The sequence below is a fragment of the Thunnus albacares genome, chromosome 1 (assembly GCF_914725855.1).
Source record: "Thunnus albacares chromosome 1, fThuAlb1.1, whole genome shotgun sequence".
NCBI lineage: Eukaryota > Metazoa > Chordata > Actinopteri > Scombriformes > Scombridae > Thunnus > Thunnus albacares.
Genome location: NC_058106.1, coordinates 8,621,135 through 8,647,078, shown reverse-complemented (window position 1 = coordinate 8,647,078; position 25,944 = coordinate 8,621,135). Strand labels below are relative to the sequence as shown.

General features: G+C 38.7%; 1 protein-coding gene across 2 annotated transcripts in view; it reads right to left on the bottom strand.

The window, feature by feature from the left end:
* The window catches only part of LOC122993419 (myocyte-specific enhancer factor 2A-like), a 47,078-nt gene extending 24,776 nt beyond the window's left edge, over window positions 1-22,302 (bottom strand). Inside the window, exons 1-3 of one of the 2 annotated variants that reach the window (XM_044367600.1) lie at window positions 22,197-22,302; window positions 14,158-14,277; window positions 956-1,143 (exon numbers count right to left, since the gene is read on the bottom strand). In XM_044367600.1, coding sequence (XP_044223535.1) covers window positions 956-1,009 — 54 coding nt within the window. In that variant the 5' untranslated portion in view covers window positions 1,010-1,143; window positions 14,158-14,277; window positions 22,197-22,302. Of the gene's footprint in view, window positions 1-955; window positions 1,144-1,842; window positions 1,987-14,157; window positions 14,278-22,196 lie in introns of those variants that run through there. The other variant, XM_044367680.1, reaches the window with a different exon arrangement.
* Window positions 22,303-25,944: the final 3,642 nt, after the last annotated feature.

Sequence of the window (25,944 nt, the reverse complement as noted above, 5' to 3'; positions counted from 1 at the left end):
ATCAAATATAAACATCATCCCAGATATTTATTTTCCAGCCACATCCCTATTTCCAGCGCCTGCGTCTTCCTTCCAGACAGGCTGGTATTTGTTGTGCTGTTGGGGGTGATATATATAGAGGAGACAGACAGAGAGGGATTCCAGTGGGCAGCAGTGTGGCTGCGCAAGGAGACGGCGAGGAGAGAAGGCCACTGTGTGTCCCTAACACTGACCCACCCTGCTAATGACAGGGTGCCGTCCGGACCCAACTAACCCCAAATTACTGCCCTCGCCACCAGCTGTGACCACTGCACTCTCAAAAGTAAAACGACATAGAGGAATCTTTGGGAGTTTTTCAGATTGCCAACATAGAGGATGCACAGAAGGTTCCTTGAGGGACTCCTTCACAAAGTGTTCTTAAACCTATTGATGCTTGCAGATATATCTAATATTTGGTCTATAAGGAACTCTGTACAGCTCTTGAAACTTTGCTTGTTGGTCCTTTGGATCTTGGGATAAATGCAGTATATTCCTTGTTGTTAGAGTGGGATCTTAGGATCCCACACATCAACGCATGAATGATCATGAAACCTTAACAAAACATCAGAAAATATGAAGATAAATATTGTTTTCCACAGCAGAAATATACAGTATGTTTCTGAATGGACGCGTGAAAGATTTCACATTGTAATTACAGGGAATCAGACCATATACAGCACTGTATTCCCACAGGCAATCTTTTACCCATACATTGTTGTGCAGAGAACAAACAACACATGCTTCTTCTATAGGGCATGTACTCCTTATATGGCTCATAACAAACTTTAAGTGTGAGACTGACCCTGTATCTCAGGGCCTCCTTTCTCTGCCAATTTTGACAGCACCCATAACAATAGAAAGACTACATTAAGCTAATAGACTGTATAGGTTACTGTACTGTAAGTGGCTTTAAGTATACAGCTAAACAGACACTGACCTGTCGATTCCTCTCATCGACGATCCGAGTGATCTGTATTTTCTTCCTCCCCATTGCCAAAACAACTTCCAATAACAGCTGAAGAAGAATATCAGTGGGGTCCAGGTAGTTGAGAGTTCAAGCGACAATCCTTAACACATAGTCCCACTGGCAGCTCTGTTACTCCAACATCAGCTTGGCATGGCTTCCTGAAAGAGAACAAGAAAGAGAGTCATCTTCATACCACTGTTGGATAGAACAAACACATTCAAACTCTTGCACAAAGCACTTCCATGGAATTCAAAACAGAATCACTTAACAAAAGGTCAGAGTTAGCTTGCATCTATATTTGCCAAAGTGAGGTTGTTTACAAGATACAAGGTAACATCAAGAAATACAAGTCAGTATTCGGACACAACATCTTTACACTTATGGATGGACAGCAACTCAACTGATAAAAAGAAAACGTCTATACAGTTTGATTTGGGCTGTTGGTTGGAGACACATACACACTTATTTTCCTAATTATTTCAAATGGTTATGTGCCAAAGATAACTGTGCTGAAGACTTTAATATTGCCCTCTATGTCAACATGGTTACACCTGAGGGGTCATTCCTGTAATGAGTCTTTCTTATTTGGTCTTTTCCTTGTACATTTGATATTCCCCTGCCCTGCAGTCTTTGTCACTGCTAATTCCACTATTCTGGTAAGGAAACAACTGCTTTTCCTTTTTGTTCTTGACAGGTTCTTCCAAAGTACTTTTAGTCTCAGAACTCCTTTGTTTTGAAATTGACCATTGGATCTACATCAAACACATCAAGAAGGACACAAGAGCACACAAACTGACAAAGAACAAGAGCCTTAACTCCAGTTAAATCCTTGCTCCCTCTCCTATTTCCCCACGCACCTTGTCTAGCTGGCTCCAAACTCTATTCCACAACAGCTCTCCTTCATGTGCACCAACATGAACATTCAGCCCTGCAGTCTTCACTGAACTCGTCTCTTGTCTCCCGCTCTCTCCTCCTGCAGGAGTGCCCACCTGCTTTGCTGTGTCCCTCCTTTCCTCAGCCTCAGTGTTTCTGAGCCCTGCCTTCCCCCAGAGCTTCTTAGCTCTTTCCTAATCTCATCTGATCTGGGAGGAGGCAGAGAGTGAGGCGAAGCCAGGCTTTATCCTAACCCTCCCTGGATTACTGCAGCATGTGGAGCCCAGAGCTGAGCCACCAAACCCCTACTGCAGACCCAGTTCACAGGGCTGGGAGATCGGACAAATACATTTGTCACTCACCAGTGAAAACTCATTGCTGATGTTTCCTGATTTAAACGACCTCTATAGTTGATAAAAGATTATACAATTGCGTGCTCTTCATCTAAAAGCCCAATACAGCAAATAAATGAATAAATAAAATTAAATACAAAATCCCTTCCTCTATTTGAGTGATTGTTTCAGAGCTTCCTATTGAGAATACACTGCCTCCTCATGTTTCATACTTCCCCTTTTTTTGTCCTTGAACATTTAAAAACTAAGTTACATGTAATGACAACTGGTTTGCAGGAGTTTGCACGCTTTCGTCTAACCCTTCCAGTTCACAACCAGCCCAGATCCCAGCTGGCCCTGCCAAGTCAGCTCAGGATACACATTGTAACCGACAAAGACTCCTAGCATTTTTGGGATTTAAAGGTCACAAGGATTTATCTGTTTTACAATCTGGATGGTTTGATGGGAAGACACAAATATTTTGAAAAGAGACGGAAAAAAATCCTTTCCATCACTCTCCCATGTGGCTATTTCCATGAGAAAAATAGATGAAAGACTCTTATTCTCTGTTGTCTGTGGTCTTGAGCAGTAGTTTATTTTAAATGGTAAGTTCAAATCCAATCAAACCTGAATCCTTGTAGAAGTGCTCTGGTTTAGTTAGAAAAGCCCTTGAAAAAGCAGAAAGCACTTTCTTAGCACATCTCTAACATACATGATTTGGGTTTAACCAATCGGGCGTTGCATTGATGGATTGATAATAATGCATTAAAACTTATAAAAAAAATCTCTCTGGCTACAGCAGCAATCGATTTAAACACTTATATAATAACTGAAATTAAATCAAAACTACCCCTTCTTATGCCAGTATGGACAACTGGTACAGCAACGACTGCTACAATGTTTTTTAACATTAAGGCCTCTGGTGCCACAACATCTCTTATGACTGCTGAGAGAAATGTGAGGTTACACACACACATTAACACACACATGTGGGAATTTGGTTTAAGTCGTATAATTTTGTTTTTAATACTGTGTCGAAGATATCTTATCTTTAGATCTTGAGGTTTTTAACAGTAGTCTTTCTGTTGGATAATACTGTTAAACTGTAAGAGTGTGACATCTTCAGTGTTTGGTGTCACATTACAATATCTAGTGAAATACTGTAATAGAAATATTACCTTCTGTGTCTCACTTTATGTTGAAATGGTAATTCTGCTGTTTGTTTTTCACTTTGTGGAGTAAGAATTGTTTCACAGTATTGCACATGTTTACTTAATAATATACAGTTTTGGCTCTTTGTGACTAGATTGAATAATGGTTTCCAAAATAATATATAATTGAAAAGGGAAACCAACACAGTAATGGTTTGTTCTGGTTATCACTGGTTGTCCAGAGTGATACTATAGACAGTATCTAGTATATAGGCTTATATGCAAAATATAGACAATGAAAATAAAATACAAATTTACCAACTGTTTATTTACATTTTTGTAACACTTAATCCGTGCTGCAGACTGCAACAGTCTGTGGAGCAACAACGGAGCCTGTTCTACATCTTTCGTACATGTGCTTCCCAGACAAGCTGTCCTGATCAATGCAGATGTAATATGTTACTATGGCAGAAACTCTAACTGCCTGATGTGAAAATCAATTCAACCCAGGCTGCAGCAGCCAGCGCTCACACAAACATCTACAGTGCTGAACCACGTGTGTACTATCATCTCATTCCAAAATGAGACATTCAAAATCAAAAAATCACACCTAGTATAATACAGTATGAAAACATTCTGACTAAATCATATGATCACAGATCCAATCTTCTTGAGTCTCTTTATATTTTTGCATAATTAAGTTTTGTCTTTTAGTTTATAAAATCATAACAGTTGTAAAGAATGGATTCAGGTTTTTACACAATATCAATTTGATCCATTTACTGGTAATATATCATTTCACAAGTACACTTTCTGTAATTGTTTTGTTTCCAAAGCTTGGAAATGTATCAAACATCTATGAAACACAACTGTGGTTTTCTAATCTATACTTGCTCTGACTTCTCATGCTTCACTTTAACTTCAAAATACACCCCCTCTCTGGATGTATCCTTAACAAGAAGTGCTAAGCCCTCGGAGCGAACCTCGCAGCCAAACGCTCTCCTCTTTATCTCACCCATGAAATCCAATTCCTGTGGATCTTTGGAAGCGTGACCATGCTTTGTGAGAGTGTGAAACACACTTTTCCAAGGTTGGATTGTACAGGACTTTATATCTGTTATGCCTATACAATAGCAGAATGTCACTTATTGTTGTTTTGGTAAATGGAGCCTAATGGAGTTTCCATCTAACACTTTTCTGCACATAAACTACACTGTACTTTGTACACAACTGCATGGAGAGCAGAACATGGTTTTTTCGCTGTTTGCTAAAAAACAGTATTTCTGATGACTTAATCAATAAATGCTTTGCAATGTTTTACCTCCACTTACAGGACCAGTGTGTAAGATTTAGGGGGATCTATTGGCAGGAATATTGGCAGAAATGTAATATAATATTCATAAGTATGTTTTAATTAGTGTATAATCCCATGAAAATAAGTACCGTTGTGTTTTTGTTACCTTAGCATTAGCCCTTTATATCTACATAGGGAGCAGGTCCTCTTCCATGTAGGCTGCCATGTTGCACCACCATGTTTCTACAGCAGCCCTGAACAGACAAACCACACACTGGCTCTAGAGAGGGCCTTTCATGTTTTTCGCAAGTTTTGTGGCCACTGTAGGTTCTCCTACATGCTTGGAAGGGGAGGGGAAGGGGTATTCAGTTGGTTGCAATCTGCAAGCTCACCGCTAGATGCCACTAAATCCTACACACTGGTCCTTTAAAGATATTTACAATTTGAGAAAGTGAAATCTATGCACACTAAGTATTCGCTAACATGAACATGTTTGTGGTAGGTTTAAAGGAAGAGCCCAAGTTGTGTGAAATATGTTTATTCACTTTCTTGTAAAGACTTACTTGAGAAGACTAATACCACTCTCATACTTGTGTGTTAAATATGAAGCTGAATCCATCTTTTCATCTTTTTCCCCCTTTTCCAGTCTTTAATATAAGCTGGAGCTTAATTTTTAGGGAAAATAGAGAGCGTGGTATATTGGTATTTTCATCTCGCTAATTTTCCCAAAATGTCAACGTATTCCTTTAAAATAATTCCTTAATTTTAAACTACAGTTGTGACTATATAATTGATTGATATACTGACCCAGTTCCTCTTAATACATTTTTTCCCCAATGCATTAAATGCAGGGGATTTAACTTAAAGATAAAATCAGCATGTGGTCAAACCAAAGAAAATATTCATTACCACAGAATGATTACAGCAGTATTAGATATGGTTTAACAAAGTAAAACTTCTCCAGAAAGTCAGCTTCCTGTTCACTCTAACAATGACAGTACTTCCTGTTTCATGACCTGTCTCTCTGGTGATGAAAGATGAATTCCCCCTCCCAACCACCACCACCCACACACATCAGCATCAACATTTTTCTCACTCAGCAGAGAAAAAATGTAATGTCTTTGGTCACTATAAGTCTGTCTGACTTATAGTGACCAAAAAAGCAGAATAAACTTGAGTTCTTACTGTACACGTCACCAACAAGTAACCAATACACAAGAAGTCAAAGATTCAGACGTCACTTCTGTCCCACAGAACAAATCATTCCTAGAGGTTCTGCTATATGTTATGGACAACAATTACCTTTTAGTAACTGGAGTAAAAAGCATAACCATAAAAAATACAATGTTGGCGCTATGTAGTTTTTATTTTGGTTTGTGAGCAAAAGAAGGAAAGATGGGGCAACACACAGATGAAGTGGTAAGATGATGAGATAATGTCTCATGAAGATATGGAGCACAGTGTGCCAACAAACCCGCCCCCCTATCTAGTGTTTCCCCCAGGATATTTTTCAGCAGCGGTGCTGTTGTGCGCCCACACAGCCCATGACGCCAGGACCTCTATTTGCACACACCAGAAGTGACATGACTTCAAACTACCTTAGAACTGTTTCAGATAGGTTTATTGGTATTCATAGAGTCATGTGTGTTTTAATATACAGGAGCTTTTGACACCAAAAGGCCTCTGGAGGCCAAGATAGCTATAGTTGTAATAAACGTCAAAGAATGAAATGCCTCAGCAAAGTCGGGGGGGGGGTTTGGTGGTTCTCACCCAAGAAAATTTGATGTTATTTGACTAAAAACTATGTATGTGCACATCATTTTGGACCATTATCATTACAGTATTTAGCTATAAAAAAACAACACAGGTTGTAGTTTTTCACAGTACACTCAGACAAGAAGAAACGCGAAAAAAATATGCTCACTGATAAAGTAAGCGCTATGTCCTAAAGTAATCCTACTTCAGAACAGGATTAAAATTGATTTATATTTTTAATATAACTAAATATTGTTTCTAGAGCAGCAACAGTAATGTTAATGACAGCAAAGTTACCATATAAACTCAATAATATCTCACTGGAAACAAATCTAAAATGTCAATAAAATAAATAATATTCCTGACATCAAAATACTGAATAAAGTTTAGGACTGAAGAACTTAAACATCATTCAGCATCAGTCAGTCATCCGTTCCTCCTCCCTCTGCTGCTGATGTGATTCACTGCCTGTTACCACTGGTAGAGGGAGGGGGGAGATGAGCCCCACCCTCAGTCAAACACCTACACAGATAGCAATTTCCCATTAGCTCATCGCTAGCTCCAGTCAGCTGCTCAAGGCAGAGGAAGTGGTTTGCGTTTGTTGTGATTATTATGTACGATGTGAAATTTCAGCTGTGGCGTTTATCATTTAGCAGCAGTGCTGCACTGCTCTTGAATGAATATACGCAGGGGAAACATTGCTATCCCTGAGGATTCACATGTTTAATTTAAACATTTGCAGAATTTAAGGGAATTATTCAACATTTTGGAAAATAATTTGCTTCTTTTCACTCTCATATCTGTCCATTAAATATGAAGTCATAACCATGCTTAGCTTAGCTTAACATAAAGACTAGAAGCAGTGGGAAACAGCTAACCTGGCTCTGTCTAGGGATATAAAATCCACTAAATTTCACTCCAGTTTTCAGAGTCAGATTTAGAGGTGCGGGTAGAATTTTCTTACCTGCGTTCAGCTTTCTCCTTTCTTCAAGTCTTAGTACTTAGCTAAGCTAAGCTAAACTAACTGGCTGCTGGCTCCAGCTTCATATTTAGCATACAGACAGAGTGGTACCGATCCTCTCATCTAACTTTCTACAAGAAAGTGAATGAGCGTATTTCACAAAATGTAGAGCTACTCCTTTCTCCTCCTCTGTCTTCTTTTCTCTTGCTAGAGAAATCAAGGCAAAGCATGCTGCATTTTCGTGATACAGAGGAAACTGCTGGAATAACCTAATTAGTTAAAATCAGTGTGTTAAAAAGTTGTAACAGTTTCAAACTTTTTTGAAGCAATAAAAAACACTGACTGAAGCTTTTCAAGACTTTAACACATAGTGAGGTTTGTTCAACTTGCGCTAATTGTTAAAGTGTTACCTTTAACCTTTCAAACACTCAGGAAAATATTCTTCCACTTGTTCTTCGGATAATGGCTTGACATTCTTTTAGTTACCGTCCAAATCCGTGTGCACACACACACATACAAATACCATGCACTGCCTGTTTTAGAATCCAGTCTGAAAGAAAATACGACAGGGCGCCTCTGACACTGGCCTGTTGAGCCCAATAAACGGGGTCAACAATAAAACTTAAATAACAGCAAATTCTAAAAGACTGTTACAACATCATAAGCACTAATTAACAGCCGCTTTAAGTATCTTCTCATGTAAAGAATAAACAAAGTCAGAGCTGTTGAAGGTTAATCATGCTGGGTCTTAATAGCACCAGGTTGTTTTCAGTACAAAGCAGCGCAGAGTAATTGGCAACCCTTTCATCCCTCCTCCTCATTAATGACCATGGGTTCATCTCTAATTGTGTTGACCCCATTGTGACCTCTGCTCCAGTCACTCCAGCAGTGGATCAATGCGGCTTCAAGTTGATTCTACCCAGCATGCACCACCAGTCTTCTGCCACCAGTAGAATAAAGAAACCACTGTCTCCACTACATGCAAGAGTGAACATCATTTTGGTTCGGAAGATTATGGAGCTGATGATTGTCACCATGATTGTCAGTGTGGACACAATCATGGTGAGATTTATGGTCAGTTCCTGGAAGATGAAAGAGTTTTTGTTTCAACGCTGTTTGCAAAAGTGTTCAAGACTGATGACACAGATTACATTCCTTCTTCGGATCTTTACCTTCCCTGCAGCTTTGCTCATCTCCTTACTCTCCTCTACTTCCTTCATCCTATAGCAGCTTATTTGCATCGTATCCATCAGCAGGGAAAGAGAGGCTCTCTTGCTCAAGGCAAAACGAGGCGGACTGATAGAAGATTCTTCTTCACCCCGCGGCAAGCACGGACACTCTTTGAAGTTCTTATAAATGGAGTTTTTATAAAAGTTCTTAGGGGAACTTATACATGATAAACAGGCGGGCTACGTGGTGGACCTGCTCCCTGAGGGAGGCGGAGTGAGATCAGGCTTGTTTACTGGCTGTAGTGTTTAACACTTCCCTGTTTACAGTAGCACTCAATGCGCTGACCCTCCCCACACGCCAAGTTCTGAATATGAGTTTTCTTTGATGTAGGGGAAGCGAATGACAATTTATGTAAAAACATAATGCAGTTGAAGCTACTTAAAAGAACCAGCGATGAAATTAGCATTTCCTTATGCAAATGATGCTCTGGCACAATGCACAGTCTTTGAATAAGCAGAAGTTAATACGCATGTCACTACCAGCAACAACGGCTGCAAATGAGTCTCCTTGTGAATCTGTCCAATGACAAAACCTTTCAGTGAATATACCACTTCACCCTTTTCCTCTTTAGCTTATTAAGACAGGAACATAGGTTTCATAGCAAGACAGGAACAAGGAAACCAAGTACTGCTGTTGTCTGCTGCCGGGCACGAACTGTGATTAATTCATCATCCAGAGTCAGACAGGCTAGCCTCTGGTATCATGCAGCCTGAATATCGACGCTGGCCCCTGCTGCTCTGCAGGTCACTGAGCTAATGAGTTTTTTCCTGAAATGTAATAATTAAACTCATCTCCCTCCACCAGCAGCCCAGCCATTTAATGCCAGGCAGATTAGATGGCTTAAACTGTCATCTGCCATACCAACCAACTCCCCAAGTCAGTCAGAAAACTGTGTTACTGTGTTTAGTACAAGCCAGTAACGGAGAGAGATGACAGAACAGAAAAGGCTATATGTGGTGTATATGTTTATGTCAAGGCATGATGACAAGAGAAGTAAATCATGTGTTCTGACAAAAAACACAATCATAAATGTGTGAATTTTACACTCAAATAACCACCTTGTGACATCTGTGGATCTGCATTCACTGACACCCTGTTCTCCTGTGTGCTGCACTGTTACTCACAATCTCCCAGCCTAGTAAAAACTCCAAGACAGCAGTCTGTTCATTTAATTACTGGCCCACTGTGATGTCATTTCATTATTGTGTTGCTTTTATGACAGTGGCAGTGGGATAAGATTTTCCTGTCTCAACACAGAGACACTGATGTCATGCCTGCAACACAGATTGAAACCCAAGCTGCCCAGTAAAATATGGTTCCCCTTCTACACTCTGTTCTTTTCATAAAAACGCTAATTGGTCTTCAGCTGAACCTTCAATACTGACACAATGTGTAGTTTTTTGCTGTCTGCTAGGGTAATGTTTCCTTGCCAAGCTACAATGTCAGCTGTGATACTGAGGTGAAGTGAGCTGGGACTGAAGTGACACAGTCTTGGTTAAATGTCTAATTTCCAAAATGTAATCATGCAACATGTACAGTATATTACTAACAGGCAAGAGAGACCGCAGCTCTGCTGGGCCAATAAAATGAAAAAATGTCCAACCACAACTGGTCTCACTCAATTTCATGTCAAAGACCCCCAAACAGTCTTTCATACATACGACTCCCAAGGTGCATTTCAGCAAGAAACATCCTATCACAGAGCTTAAAATTCTGTTATGTGGACCGCTAAAGATACAAAAGATGCTACAGATTATGGTGTTGAGAAAACTGAAAAAAGAATCTGAGTTTAAATCGATTCACTTTTGGATTTTATACGAACTGAACAGCTGTGGCATTGTGTGTTGTTCACAACTGCAACAACAAAGTGTTTTGAATTCGTTACAGCTCTGATTCACACCTATGACTCACTTCTTCTTCATAACAGTAGAGTATTTAGAGGTGTCCGCCTTGCCAAACAAATGAAAAAAACATTCTCAGAAACAAAATTAAAACAATTCAAACTTATAGGATTGTTGTATTATCCAGGAGAGTCCTATGTTTCTCTGTTAAGTAATATTGAGGATATCATTAAAAGAAAATTTTGAACAGGCAAATACAGATTGGCTAAAAACACTAAACACTTCACAACTCTGTTGTTAGCATGAAAGCACTCTTGTTTGTTTATTGGTCAGACATAAAAAAGATTCATCTGACTTAAGTTCTACTCCACATTTTTCACCCTGGTCATGTGCACCCCCGTGCAATGCCTCCTAGCACCCCAGGGAGGCCCTCCCCACAGTTTGAGACTGGAGCTCTACTGGACTCCAGGGGAGCCCTACACTCCACATTGGGACCATTTCTCTCCAGAACAAAAGTGTCTTGAAAGCAATGCCGCAGACAAAGGTGATAGATGTACATCTTAATATCAATAAAATCAGAAAGTGCTCTCCAATCATACAGTACAGTGACAAACACCACATATATACTGTAGATCTACACAACCAATCTTCTCTTCTCTCTCCTGCTCTGCCCTCAATGCGGATAAGTTTGCAGAACCACATAACTCGATCACTGAGAAGTATCTGTAGCCTGAGCCCAATCTTTTGATCTACTAAATGATATTATAATGAATTCTTTAACATTTGTGTTTGTTCCTGCTCTCATTGAAATTCTGTGCTTTCAGCAAAGTAATATCTTCCTTTTAATGTTGTGAAGCGATGGTAAGTAGATCTGAGGCCTCTATCCTCAGGGTCCTCTAGGCAATCTCCTACCCCCCTTACACACACACACACACACACACACATACACTCCACTACCAGTCTCTCTCTCCGACATTACTGGGTAAACAGTGGACTCTTTTTCAAGTTGGTATATGTACAGGACAAGTAGAGTTCAGTTGGAGCCATTAAACAAGTCCTTCCACATGCATCCCCCTGTATCAGTGTCACACCAGTGGTGTATGCAGAAGTAACTAAAGTTTCTTCTTGTAAGAGGCATTTCAGACAAGCATACCACGAAAGGAGTGTGCCACTAAAGATTTTTTTATTTGTATTTTAGGTGTTCTGTAAGTAGAGGTATGAGGATGAATAACACAATTAGAATGATAAAGCTTAGATGTACCTTTCAAATGGTGGAAACTTGTATTTGAAGCTTGGTGCTACTTTAACATAGACCACTTTTAAATCTTCATGGAAATCCATGAGTAGTGTTTGAGACAATGATTTTCAAGGATCAAGGGAAGCGTAAGAAGCAGACACGCCAACATGCAAAACAACATACAGGATCATGTCTGATGATTTAAGCAACATTTTGTTTGGATTTTTTACTGTGAAAAATGGTTACCATTGGAATACATTGTAACATAAAGGAGCTCAAACTGACCACAGCTGCTGTCCTCAGAGAAGAAGGAATCTACCAACTTTTAGCCACTATTGAAGCCTACAGGGGTGAAAAGTTTGAAATTCAAAAGATAGATTTCCACTTTAATGAAACTTAAATATGAGCACAATTTTTTGAATCACAGTATAACTGGATTATAAACTTCCTTTCCTTGGTGAATGTTTGTATAACCTCTGAATTTGTTAGCATTTTAGCAGCTGGTAGTTCATACATGGTGTCTATACTTATTTATCTTTAACTAAAGTACTGACTAGAAAGATTTCAGTTTCGATTGTCTAATCAGTGTCTGGGTCACCTGAGATTAGGGTGTATTTGCTGAAAGCCACAAATTCATGCTGTAAAGAGTGTGAGATCACACTGGGTGCTTCTGTTGGAGTTAATATCACATTTTCTCTTTTATTCATCTGTCATATATGTATATAGGATTATATATTATTTATCAACACAATAACCTTATTCATTTACTCATTATTATTGTAAGATTTTCAACAAATGAACTGTCTGAATTCCATATAAATGAGCTGAAACGAGCAACAACAATGACAGTTAATCAGAGGTTTAACCAAACAATCAGCCAACAGTCTGGTCTAATGTAGAATATTTAACAGGTCATACTGTAGTAAATCAGGACAAACAGCAAAAGTGACCCAAAACAAAAAAATCATGTATTTATGCATATACTATATGTAAAAGGAGTTATTGTTTAATTCATTGTTTCTGAGGTAAAACAGAAGCAACGTTTTGGTCGTAGACCTTTGTCAAACATTGCTTTTTGCTCTTTTCAACTCAGTGTGGGAGTTAAGTGTCATCTTCTACATTACTTCTTTCTCCTACACACATGCTGTGCATTAGAGAATCTTACTTTTACTAAGGTAAATGTCACAGTTTATTCTGATATAGATTATCACTCTTGTCAGTGGTAAACTCTGACTTTTTTTCATAAATAAACTGCAATTCTAGAAATCACCAAACTATACAATAAACATATTGTATACTTTATATTGACTATAAAAATAAGACCCATAATAAAAATGAACCAGAATTATCCTTTTAACAATAACTGTGGGGACCTGCACACTGACTTTGGAAGCCTTGAAAAGTTTGGGAGTTTGCAGCCCTCCTAAAGTAAGATTAATGACCTGGAGATTTTTATAGCAGTTTATAATTGGATTAGCTCACAAACTCAAATGTGCTTTAAGTTAAACATACCATTAAACATAGTGTGTGGAGGTTACAGTACTGGTATTACATAGTCCTCAACTCAGCATGGAGTGAGAGCGTCTTCATGCACGGCCAGCATTAATAGTCTTGGCACCATTAAGAACAGTGTCCGGACTCTGAGCAGACCCAAACCCCTCTCTGGTCTGGACCGTGTCTCTGCAAATCAACACTGACTTTAATTAAGCCAAGCCACGCTGCCATTGACCCAACACACTGTTTAAGTTGGCAGAGCAGAGGGAAACCTATTTACTGTGAGCAACAAAGGCAGTTTTATGTGACTGCAGGAAAGTAGATTGCAGGGCTAATATTTGGAAATTGTTTTATTTGATTCCTGTATTTATTGAGCGTAATTTCTGAGCTCCTCTGCGGCATATTTAGCATCAAAGGTGCGGGTGTGTGGCCCGGCGGTCAGGTGGCAGGCAGCCAGAGGTTTGGCTGGTTTGGAAAGAGCAACTCAGGCCTGATTACTGGGGGCGACCCTGCAGGAAGAGTTCGCAAGTCCAATAGATTAGAAGCTTTTCCCGAAACCGTAGTGAGAGGAGAGGAGAGGAGAGGAGAGGAGAGGAGAGGAGAGGAGAGGAGAGGAACCAAAGTCATCACCAGAAGGTATTGCTCAAGACAATAAACATGATTTCAATATTACTTCCATATTAATATACACATAAACACATATTTTATATTTCCCCTGACCCCTGAACACTGTCTGCAAGTAATTTGAATCAGAACCACAGTTGCATAGTGGTTTTATAACATTAAAATCAATGGTTTTATTTCATTAAAACCCAAATAAATAGATGTGATTATTAGCCAAAAACAAATGATATGACCCGAGTATAGCCAGAAACAAAGACCCATTAATAAAACTGTTTTGGCATTGGATGACAAACTGGCTAGTTGGGTTGAAGTGTGTAACAGCTGTGGCAAGAAATCAAAAAAAGTATTTGATGATTTAATAAAGTTGTTTTCTGCATTACCTGATAACGTTTTGTGTGTTGTGTAACAGGAGAGGGAACTCCTCTTCAACCTCTAATTTGAAAGATGGATCCAGATGAGATGATATTACAGACAGCAGTTCCTCTTCTAGCTCTAAGATTCTGAAAGAAAAAAGTAACAAGTACATTTATTCATTTCTCCACGTCAGGTGAAAAGTGGCCAGTGAAAAGGAGGAGTGAAAAGAGGTGGAAAGTGATGATGAAGTTCTGTTATTGTAGAGATCACATTAGATCAGTAATTCACCCCTTATAAGAGCACTTCTACCGTTGAGAATAGACACTGTTTGTGTGAAGACCATCTGTAATGAATGAAGCCATCAAATCAGCTAAAAAACAACAATCATTTTTCCATAACAAATATGATGTCCATGTAATCTCAGAACAGACGAGAGAGGGATATTCCATGTGGGTTGTAAAAACTTTTAATGTGAAGATTTAAGTGCAGTAGACAGGACCAAAATGAGCCTTCGCTGTTCCATAATCACATCAATCTGGATGTTAGCATCCGCACAGACAGGTAACAAGCACACAACGGGCCTCCACAGCATGAAGAGTCAGCTAAACCTCTCATCTTCTCTTCTGTGTGTGATACAGCGTGTCATTGGCTTAGCCAGGCATCGCCACAGCTAATCAAAGTGGATAAGAAATGCATTAGTCCACACAGGAGCAGCCTGCATTAGCTTGGGTCCGCTAAAGCAGGCCATGTAATTGACTAGAAAAAATGAAGTCAGTCAGTCAGTCAGTCATGGAGGACTCAAAATAGCCTCTCAATAAAAAACACACACACACACACACACACACAGTACGGCCTCTATTTCTTCAGCGTGTGTGGTGCAAAAAGAGAAGCCTGTCCCTCAGAAGTGTTGCTATTTCTGTTTACCACAAGGCTCCAAATATTCTATCATTAGGGAAACTAGGAGGGGAAGGAAATACCACTGGGGAACACATGGACTCCGCACAACCGCACAAAGGAAACTAACTGACAGTGTGCACAAGTGGTTAAAGACTGTCATGTAATTGGTCACAGGTTTTATTTCCACAATATCCATGTGTCCGAAAATGCCACATCTTTTCTCACTTCTTGTAAGAAATAATCACCTTTTTCTACTACTCTCTGTCACTAACTGATACAACACTGCAGTATATGCAGCTGTAAAAATTTTTCTTAAACTGAGCATGGTGTGTAATGAGCAGTGGGTAATGGATAGTGAGCATGAGCAGCAAACACCAGAATAATTGCTGAATCAAGCAGCGCCACTGTGGCTGAAAGCTGAAGCCAGTGTGAAAGTGCCTGAAGATGCAGTTACATTAATGGCAGGTACATACTGGTTTCAAATGATATTCACTGTCTGCATAAGATTGTATTTAGAAAGCTTGTATTTTTTCATAATACATTATGGTCTCAATGGTTAATTTTACTTCTGTAAAATATAATTGATATCTTATGTTTTAGCATGGTATGATGTCCAACACAGCAACACATTTACTGTTTGTTCTTGTTGTCTCTCTTAGTGACAATGCAAATAAAACCTGTTCAAACCAGACCCATTGCACTGAGAAATTTCCAACCATTTGTTTAGTTATAAATATTAAAAACAGCATAATGTGAGTAATGAATAATGTGCTTGTTTGGTAGCTGGTGTGTATCTTAACATTTGCAATGACACAATCATCTGCACCAGATGTAAAAAAGAAGTATCTATCTGTGGCAAGCCAAAAGAGAGAGACACAGTAATCTCCTAACACGGATGATAAATGTTGGTTTACAAGCCTTGGAGACAAATGAAAAAGAAGGATTCAAAGAGAGATTCAATTGGAGCCAGAATTTTTTTTTGGAGCCAGCATCTAGCAGTACTTCCGCATTGGCTTCAGCCTCAAGCCATGGTAGTTGCCGTTTGATTCAAACACGATGTGAGCTGGCGGTTGTTCTCTTGTACAGGCACTAAAATCTAAAATCTTCAGCTGCATATTCACAGAAATGACCCAGGTGATAAACTATAGAGCCAAGTATTGTGTTTTGATTATGTTGGTGTTTGTCTGGTATGCTCATCTGACAGCAAATACTTTTAAATGCTATGGCTAAAATCATCAATGTCAACTGTTACCATTTCTACACAGATGTTGCTGAGACCTTGATGGGTTCTGGTTTAAGAGCAGAGGACAATTCACAGATGTTTGTTTTTCTACTCTTCATTTTCTTATTCTGCGGTGTCTGAACTTCTTTACTCTTTTCACTTTTTATACATTTCACAAGCCAAACCAAGCCATTAATCTAAACTTCTATCACCCTCCAGCCAAAATGAGGTTTACTGACGTTAATCACTTCTATTATTGAAATGATGTGCTAAAGTCAGGTCTTGAGAGTGATTCTGTAAACCTCTCAGCCCTATCAGTAACACCAGTGCCAAAAAATAAACCTAACACACTCACCACCACCAAATGGTATGCATCAAATTCATACTCATGTAATCACATTTCTCTTGAAAGAAGAATAAAATGCATTTCATAAAATGGGCAAAGATTACGGAAAATTTTCCAGCCAGATTACACGAGGTACAAGTGAATTTTTGTTTGTCATTCTCATAAAACAATATCAAACATCCAGCCAACTATTGAGGAGTACATTAAACAGTTTCTGGAGGGTGACCTGTTTCTCTTTAGCAGACCGAATCAGATTTCTGTTAATGCATGTTTAAATATCTTCTGGTACTCACATGCTCAGAATCTTGTTAATGGTTTTTACATACAGAACTATAGTCTGATATTACTGTAATCTAATTAGGCCAGCATTATAACTATAACAGAAACCATCTGACACAGTATATTCCTGTATATTTTAACTGATACAAATATGACCAAGTTTCTTCTCTTAATAGGCTGACCTAACTATCAAGGGATGTCTTGTTCCATTAAATGTAAACCATTAAAACATACATCTAATCTGATTTACAGCAATCAGAACACTATGTGCATGTACCCATGCACGAGATTGTGCAATGAGCAGCAGTTCATATGTATTCAATGAAATACATAATAAAAGCTGACATGTACCTTAAAGGTCCAATAAATGACACTGAGCCTCAGTGGATGTTAGCTAACAACTATTTGCTATTTAAAGATATAGTGGAGTAATGGTGACCTGAGCAGTGAATGAAGTCACACTCGCTCTGTGTGTGTTGTTATCCGAGCTTCTCTGTTCTTTGTTTTGGTAGCCGCACCGGCCACGCATGCATGTTAGTGCATGTGAATCCCTCTGTGTCCTCCATGTCCATTTCCAAGATTGTAGCCACATCACAAACGTTCTCAAATTACAGCTAAACAGTTCACTAAAATATGTTTCTGAAAACATTTGAGGCGAGAAATAGGCAATGCACTCTTGATCCATATTTGATCAGTACTGCCTAGTTTGATAGTTTGATCTGAGTTTCATGAGTTGTCGGTTTTCTTTTTTCCCCCCCAACTTTATTGAGTAAACAACACACATTTGTTTTGGTCTGAGACGTTGGTGCTATAGTGTGACATCTAGTGGCTGAATGTTGTGTATTGTAACTTTAAAACTTTTACAGCACCTTCAACAAATATCCTAATTTGATTATGTGTGTCAAGAATTCGAAAAGACAATGTTTTCTGGGTTTTACTCTTAATTCAGAATTACTAAAATGTCCAGATAGCTAATAAAGTTATCCTAAAACTTCTGAATAGCAATTATACATCACGATTAAATCGCCAATGACAACATTTTTGGCCACTTGGTAGCAGCAAAAACAAGCAAACACAACACTGACAAATTATATCTCTTTTAGAGGGGACATATTATGCTTTTTGTGATTTTCTGTTATTTATAAACTGCTATGATGTCGTATATTTATGTTAAACATGTTCAAAGTTTCAAAACTTGACCTTTATGTATGCTTAACAAAATGCTCCCTGCAACTCAAAAGCCCAGGCTTCAACCTGCTCTGAATGCTTTGCAACCATTTTCTCTACCTCGCCCTCGTCGAGCATGCCCATAAACGACCATCCTCTCTGTGGCCTTGGTCGCTAAGGTTGTTGCTAGAGTTTTTCCATGTGTATTGATGTATTTGAAAAGTTGACATTTTGTGTAAATAACAGCGCTGATGAGAGCAGTGAGAGTCAACCAAATCAGTAAAGTTGTGGGCCGGAAAACCAAAACAATGAGCTGAAAAATGCTAAAACACTCCATAGAGCTTGGGAACATAGCAGATTCATGATAATTATCTGTGGGTTCATCACTATGAGCAAGTCTTTTTACATACAAGTAGTCACTTGATCTAGGGATCGACCAATATCGGCCTGGCCGATTATCAGATCCAATATTCAGAATTTTTATGACTATCGGAATCATTATTTTTTTTTATCCGATTGCCGATATGTGCTACTTTAACTCTGATGCAGCCGCCTCTCTGTGGTCTTGAGCAATGTCCCGCCCACAGCACTATCTGAACAAGTAATAGCCAATCAGCACTGAAGGCTGTGCATGCTGCTGTGCCACAGACGGCACAGAGAAGCATCTGCAGACTGGAGCAGTAGTAGTCTCGTAGATCAACTTGAATTCGACAGTGAACGTCAACAAGTTCATTTGTTGAGCCATAATTTAGCCACCTGACTACAGCAAAAAAAACGTTAGGTTATAACATTATTTCTTGCACGTCACTTCCCAGGGTCAGTCATACTCTCAGTCTCAACCCACGACTACTAGTAATGTTACTGAAGTGTGTCTTGAAGTTGTCTCTGACTCAGTTTCGTAACTGTTAGAGAGGTGCAAGATTGTTGTTAGAGACTTTAGACGTAATGGAACTGCATCTAAGGCCTGTTAATCCATACACGGACTGCACAGATGGTGTACAGCTGTCAGAGTTGAATAGTCACTTCTATTGCTATTGTACATATTCAGCTATAATAATTATTAGCAATGAAGTAGCCTAGTTTTGAATGAAAGGTTCCCTGCTATCACATCTTATTGATATATAACATCTAAATAATAAAAACCAAATAAAGGCTTTCCAAAGCTGTTGTGCTGTAATAAATTAAGCATAATCGTGCGTTAAAATTGTGCATTCTAAATTTTGACACCAAGATTTTCATTTTGACTGCAAATGTATAACAGTTTTTAATATTGGTTGTCGTTCTCCTTAATTATTAATAATTGGTATCGGCCCTGAAAAAAACATGTCAGTTGACCCCTGATGTGATCCATTGTTAATATATCAAGACTCTGTAAGTATGTGTAGGAAAGTCAAGCGAAAGAATGTAAACACAATTAGAGCATGATACGGCCTGCTGGGTGGTCATATCAACAGGTGAAATCCAACACTCAATTATAAATTAAGACCAACACACCACAGGGGACTCCTGATAACCCCTTGTGTCGACCAGAAATCCAACTTAAGAGTCTACAGCAGTGCTGTGAGGCTGTACGTATAAACGGCAGTGTTTTAAGCTAAATGCTAATGTCAGCATGCCACTGTAACATGTTTACAATGACAATATTACGTTCATAATGACAGGCGGGCAGCGAAATTGAAATATCTTGCACTGTACCATTAAGAGAATAATTTGAACCTAAGCATTTTAGAGTTGGTGTATATGGGCAACAACAAAGGCCCCATATAGTATGTAATAACACTGGCTGTGTTATTAGCTCACTACAGAAACACATTATCCTTACAGTCAGTCCTTACTGGACTAAACTGTAAAGGAAAAGAATTGTGAACACGCTACATTATACTGCAACAAATGTAAGTACATTTGCTCCAGACTAGACAGTATCCAGTACATCTAAGCCTGGTAAGAGATAACTGACTGGAGATGGGCGAGCTCTTTCATCCCATATGCTCCCTGTGGTCTCAGCAGTCTGACAGGGTGACAGTTTAACCATGACCTGATTACCTGTCCCCTGAAGCCTGTAATCACTAAAGCCAGCAGACAGGCACTGTCGGTCCGCTGACAGGGAGGATAATTGAAGGTGATGCTACATGCTGCTAGCCCTGCTAATGAAATATGAAAACAAAGAGCAGGGATGAGGCAGCGGGGCACCAAAGAGGCCTGAACTACAGAGCAAGATATTTTCTGTCTCTTCTACAGCCCACATTACCTGCCAATCAGATGTTAAAAATGGTGTGGTCTCCAAATGATAGACTTATGCACTTGAATGATATGCGGAGTAGACTCCCATACACGCCTATGAAATGACATGATAGAAATTCCAGTCAAGGTTTTCCAATTTACTCATATTTCTCAAAGAGTGTTGCTGTAATATTAGTGTAAAAATAAAATCCTGATGCACTACGCCTGACTCAGTGTAGACTATAAAATCAACTTTAACCCTGCATCAGTGATGTCACCCATGGCGTTCTGATGGGACTTTCTTAAACCTGGATTTGTGTTCAACTATGACAGGCAGAGACACCTGGTAAATGAATTGTGTTTGAAGCTCAGAGAGAACATACAAGGAAGAAAGGCCATGAAATGTTGATGGTGAATAAATAAAGCGATTCATTTCCAAACTAACTGACATATTTGAGAAATTCCTCAGACCCTGCCAGGTATTGGTGAGCAAATGAGACCATCCTCATGCTTCTTTTTACAACATTCAGAAATGTTAAAACCATATTTGCCTTGAAGCAGAACTTGTTCAGGAACCTCTGCCCACTTCACCTGCCCGTTCTTAGGTCAAGTTCCTGCACCAATGCTGGTGTCCCTCATCTAGAAGAGCTGTCTGCTTCATGAATGAACCTTTGGGACGTCAGCACAAGTACTGACAAGGCAAACAGCAAAAAGCATAGTGTTTTTGAACATTTAACTTTGTTGTTCTTTCTCTTCATAATGCCATTTTTGTTTTGTGAAACTTTTGTGAAACTGTTCTTTGCCAAAATTAATTTTTAAACAGCTTACAATTTCTGCAAAATGACAAATCTGTTATATAAAACACTGAAAAACATTTTAAATCTTTAAACAATAATCTATAAAATAATACCACTGTTGACTGATGAGGGCCTGCCTAAGGAAAAGGTGGTGTTTGTGATTAGTGGTTGTTATATTTGAAAAAAAAAAAAAAATACTACAGAAATATTACAAAAATGGAGAAAAAAGGGCATGGGCTCTTGTAGGTTTTCAGAGTGCGGTCCGAGGACCCCCAGGGGTCCTTGAGGGCGTTTCAGGGGTCCCCAGCAGGAATAGGAATAATTTATTTTCACTATAATTCATCCATAAGTACCACAATGACAGAATGTATGACTATTTTAGTAATAGGTTTCACACACTACATGTAGTAAAACATCTAAAAGCAAAATTCTTATCAGATGGGGGTCCCTGTGTCAGTTTAGGGGTCCTTGATGTGAAAAAGTTTGAGGACCACTGGCCTAGACATTGGTAGTCACATCACAATGTGACAACAACTGACTGCATTTACATAACAGAACATGAAATTCAACAGTGGTTTTAAAGTGTGAAGAACGGTGATGGTCTGGTGTTTGATGTTGGTTCCTCTATAGTCAAAACCTTGACTGCTACTGTATATGTTTTCTATAGAACATAACTTCAGTTAAAAGGAAATGTTTTGAAAAGTGACCTCTGACTTCTACACTTTGTTTTTAAAACATCAATAATCCTTTAAAACTGTATGTCAACAGTGTTTCAAGTAGAAATGTGGAAACTAGCTACAGTTTGTAGCGGCTAGTCGATGCAGAGTTAATCAAAGTTTAATAAAGGTCTCCATCACGACTCTCATCACAACATGTACATGTACTGTACACACACACACGACGCTTTCTACAACACAAAACTCTCAACAGAAACTAGACGTTCAGGGCCTTTTTGACTCTAAATTCATAAAAACAGCTTTACACAGCGTGTACTGTATTACAGTCTGTCTAACGGTCCAACTGACAGTATGTTAGCGACAATATAGCGGCTGCCTCCTCCCTGCCTGTCAGCCTCCACAGCACAGACAGTAAATAGACTTTCTCATGTATAAAGACAGATGTGTTTGCTCCACTTACCCCTCTGCCCTCCCGATGCCTCCGGAGATAAAGATAGTTTTTGTCAAAGTGTCTCAGGCAGGCAGACACACAGACAGATACTCGCCCGCTATATTTAGGAAACTGACAAACTCAGAGCAGCGAGAGGCTTAGCTCCGCCCTCTATGTGTGTGTGTATCTCTGGTCTGTCATAGGCTACTTTTGGGGACAAATTTCAGACTGAGGACCAGTTAATTGGGGACGGTTTGGCCAATTGGGGACAAAGTGGGAAAAAAATGATTTTTGGGTCGATGATTAAGGTTAGAGTTACGTTAGGTTAAGGTTAGGTTAAGGTTAGGGTTAGGCAAGTAGTGGTTATGGTTAGGGTTAGTCTCCAGGAAATTAATGTAAGTCTATGTAATGTCCCCAAAAGTGACCATGATCTGATATGTGTGTGTGTTCAGTTGTATTAAATTGTGTGTAACTGTGTTTGCATTTTTATCAGTCAGTGTGTAATTCTGACTTTACCTGCATGTTTTAAATTTGTCTGAAACGTCTCACATACTGTAACTAGTGTTGTATTAATATTATGATAAAAATAGAATAAACCTGAGATATGATCAAATAAAACCTGGGATCACCATCTTTAAAAGTGGTGATACCAGCTGGGCAAATGCAGCGCAACATGTGAGTTGCCCTCATCCCTAACACAAGCCCAGTATAATAACTGATCCATTGATTATTTTTATTTAGTCTCTGCCTGAAGGAAGGGGTAGAAAGCTTGTGACTGTAAGGCCACAAGTTCAAGTTTCCTAACCAGCTGAGAAGATGTGCTTGGAGCAAGCCATACAGTGTCCCTTTGAGAAACTCACTTTATCACCTGTAATAAATACATATCACACGTACATATAAATACATTTATTATTAGTATGAAAACTGTGTTGAAATCTAGAGCATGTTTAAGCATGGATCAATTCACTGGTTTTAAAAACTAAAACATAATTGTGGCTTCCTGATAGCTGAGCGGTTAATGTGCTCGCATGACTTCAACATCCCTGGTTTAACTCAGCTGAGGACCTTTGTTGCATTTTCTAACCTTCCTCTCTCCTCATATTTCCTGTCTGCCTCTACATGACTTGCTATCTAATGAAGGGAAAAGTACCAAAAGCATGTCATGTTGAGATAAATCATTTTTGTTTACATTATGCATGGCAACATGCTGCTACAACATGTGTAACATCAGCACTTGTTGAATTAATAACAGTGTTTCAAATTAAATCGGTTCACCAACATTTGAAAAAGGCCCTAAATATACCAAACAGACACAGGACCTCCTCTCTGTTCCTCCTCATGGAGGTCAGACTTCAGGGTCTGTCGAGGAACAGCCTTACTTAACCATAAGCACGAGTTATGCTTAAGGTCTACAAAACAGAGCCTGTGTCCTTTTTCCCATTTTCTCCCTTATTTCAGTGAGTATTATGTAATATTTCTGTTTTGGTTTTTTTTGTTTTTTCAAATATAACAACCATTAACCATAAACCTTACCTTTCATTTTCCTTAGGCAGGACCCTCAGCAAATGTTTCAATACTGGTATTGTTTTATAGACTATTGTTTAAAGATGTCAATGTTTTTCAGTGTTTTATGACAAATTTGGCATTTTGCAGAAAAGTTTAAAAAAAGTTTCACTCGTAGCCCCACCAAAGATTTGAACATTTCACCCACAACCTTTGCACCAAACTTGGTTTTGCAGTTGATTATTGCCATTGGAGACGGATGTGTTCTTCTAATATTTCCTTAAAATGTGTCATAACAATCCCACTCTGAGGTCTCTAACTAATAGCACACAGTGGTCTAGTAAAGATTTTTTTCCAGCTTGGTTATTTTTAACCCTTTTCTCATTCAGGAAACTTTTTTTCTGAAATCAGAGCAGACATGGTACGATTATTTGATGATCATCAACTCATTAATACAAGCTGTCTTAGAGAATACCATGGCTTTAGTATTTTCGGTGTCATTTTGAATTTCATAAGCCTCACAGTAGTGAATACAAGTCAAAACAACTAACAAAAAATTGAGCAGAACTCAGACTTTTCAAAAAATGTTAATCATACCGTATTGTCCTAAAATACAAATACAAATCTCACATATACTGTACATCATCAGATTATAAAATCAACAAGGAGGCGTTACTTTCTTAGTGGCAACTTTCGGAGTTCCATGTGTGAAATAAAAACCCTCCTAGCATTTCTTAGAGAGCAGAGCTTTTCATCTGTGTCCAGGGAGGATCTATCACATTCAAAAAGAAAAGTAATACACCCATGCCAGACTACAAAAATGGTGACTGTGTTCTGGGACTAAACCCTTTAAACAAACATATTATAAGCAGTTATTCCGTCACTGGGCAGCCAAGAGGAAGACCAAAGAAAACCCTCTGGTGCCATCATGTGTCCTTAAGTCAGATGACAGCTGAAGCACAGCAGACAAAAGGAATCACCAGATTTTTAGGTTGCCAAAATTTGACTTAATCATTATTTAGGTTAGTTTCTCTTAGCATTGCTAATTTCATTGGCTAGAGTGCAATGTTCTTTTTAATTAAGCACATAGTACAATAGAAGTCAAAGTTTTATGTGGTTTAGTACTGAAGTTAACTGTATTCTTTCTATTCAGCTTGGTTCAACTTGGATATAAACTGTAAGGAGAGAACATTTATAGTCAAAGATGTTTCTTCATCCTCTGGTGCGTCAGACGAGCTGATGGCCTTCAAGGGGCTTTTCATTGGTAAATGATTATTTGACCCAAATGATGTCTGAGAATGAATCATTTATACAGTAGGAATAAACATGTTGGCTTGGAAATGCTGAAATTACCATTGCTGGTGGTGGTTTGATCCTCAGGACTGTAACATTAACACTTCTAACACAGTATAGAAACACATCTATTGTATAAATATTGTATATACAAGAAAGATATAAATCTGCTATTTCTGGTCTGCTTACATATATGCTTCTGTTTAAGTATTTTCTATGTAATAATGTTACTATTTAAATTTACACTATTGGAGCTAAAATGCTTATGATACTGTACCTCAAGGTATCTTAAATTTGTGCTGAGATTGTTAGATCAGAGGGGAACTGTTTTTTCTGTTTCAGCAGTATCTGTTCTGGTTCCTCTTAGCTGTCACATCAGTGATGATATAACAGTTATCTACTACTGACCAGTGCTTTGCTTTGTAGGAAATAACAGTTTGCAAAAGTTTTTTAATCCACTTTTACTTACTTACCATAAGTACATACAGTAGATCTTTTCCCAAGCACAATATTGTTTCCACCTACCATGTAAAATCATGTGAAAATCAAATAATATAGGGACATCTGCTTAGGAAACTGTAATTAATTTGTATACACTGATTTCAAGGGGTAGCATCACCATAAAGCATAATTCACCGATTAATGAAATGAGCAGAGATAGCTCATCACTGAAGGGTATTAACTGCTTGTTCGCGCTTCATTTCTATTGGTTAATTGGTGGTAAACAAGGCCCTGTCAGTGCCCCTCAGATTATTCTTGTGTGTTGATCAGGTATGTTTCCAATCAGTTTTTTATCTTAACAGTTAAATAATACACAGTGCAGTGCAGCAGATTATTTTCTATCTTCTTCCTCAGTTAGATTTCTATGCAACGGGAGAGAAGTTTGAGCATGACGTGCTCCCTGAGATTAGCTCTTAACGTGCTTTTTTAAAGTGAGTCATCTCTTTATATCTTTATGTGTAAAGATTATATATCTTAATAT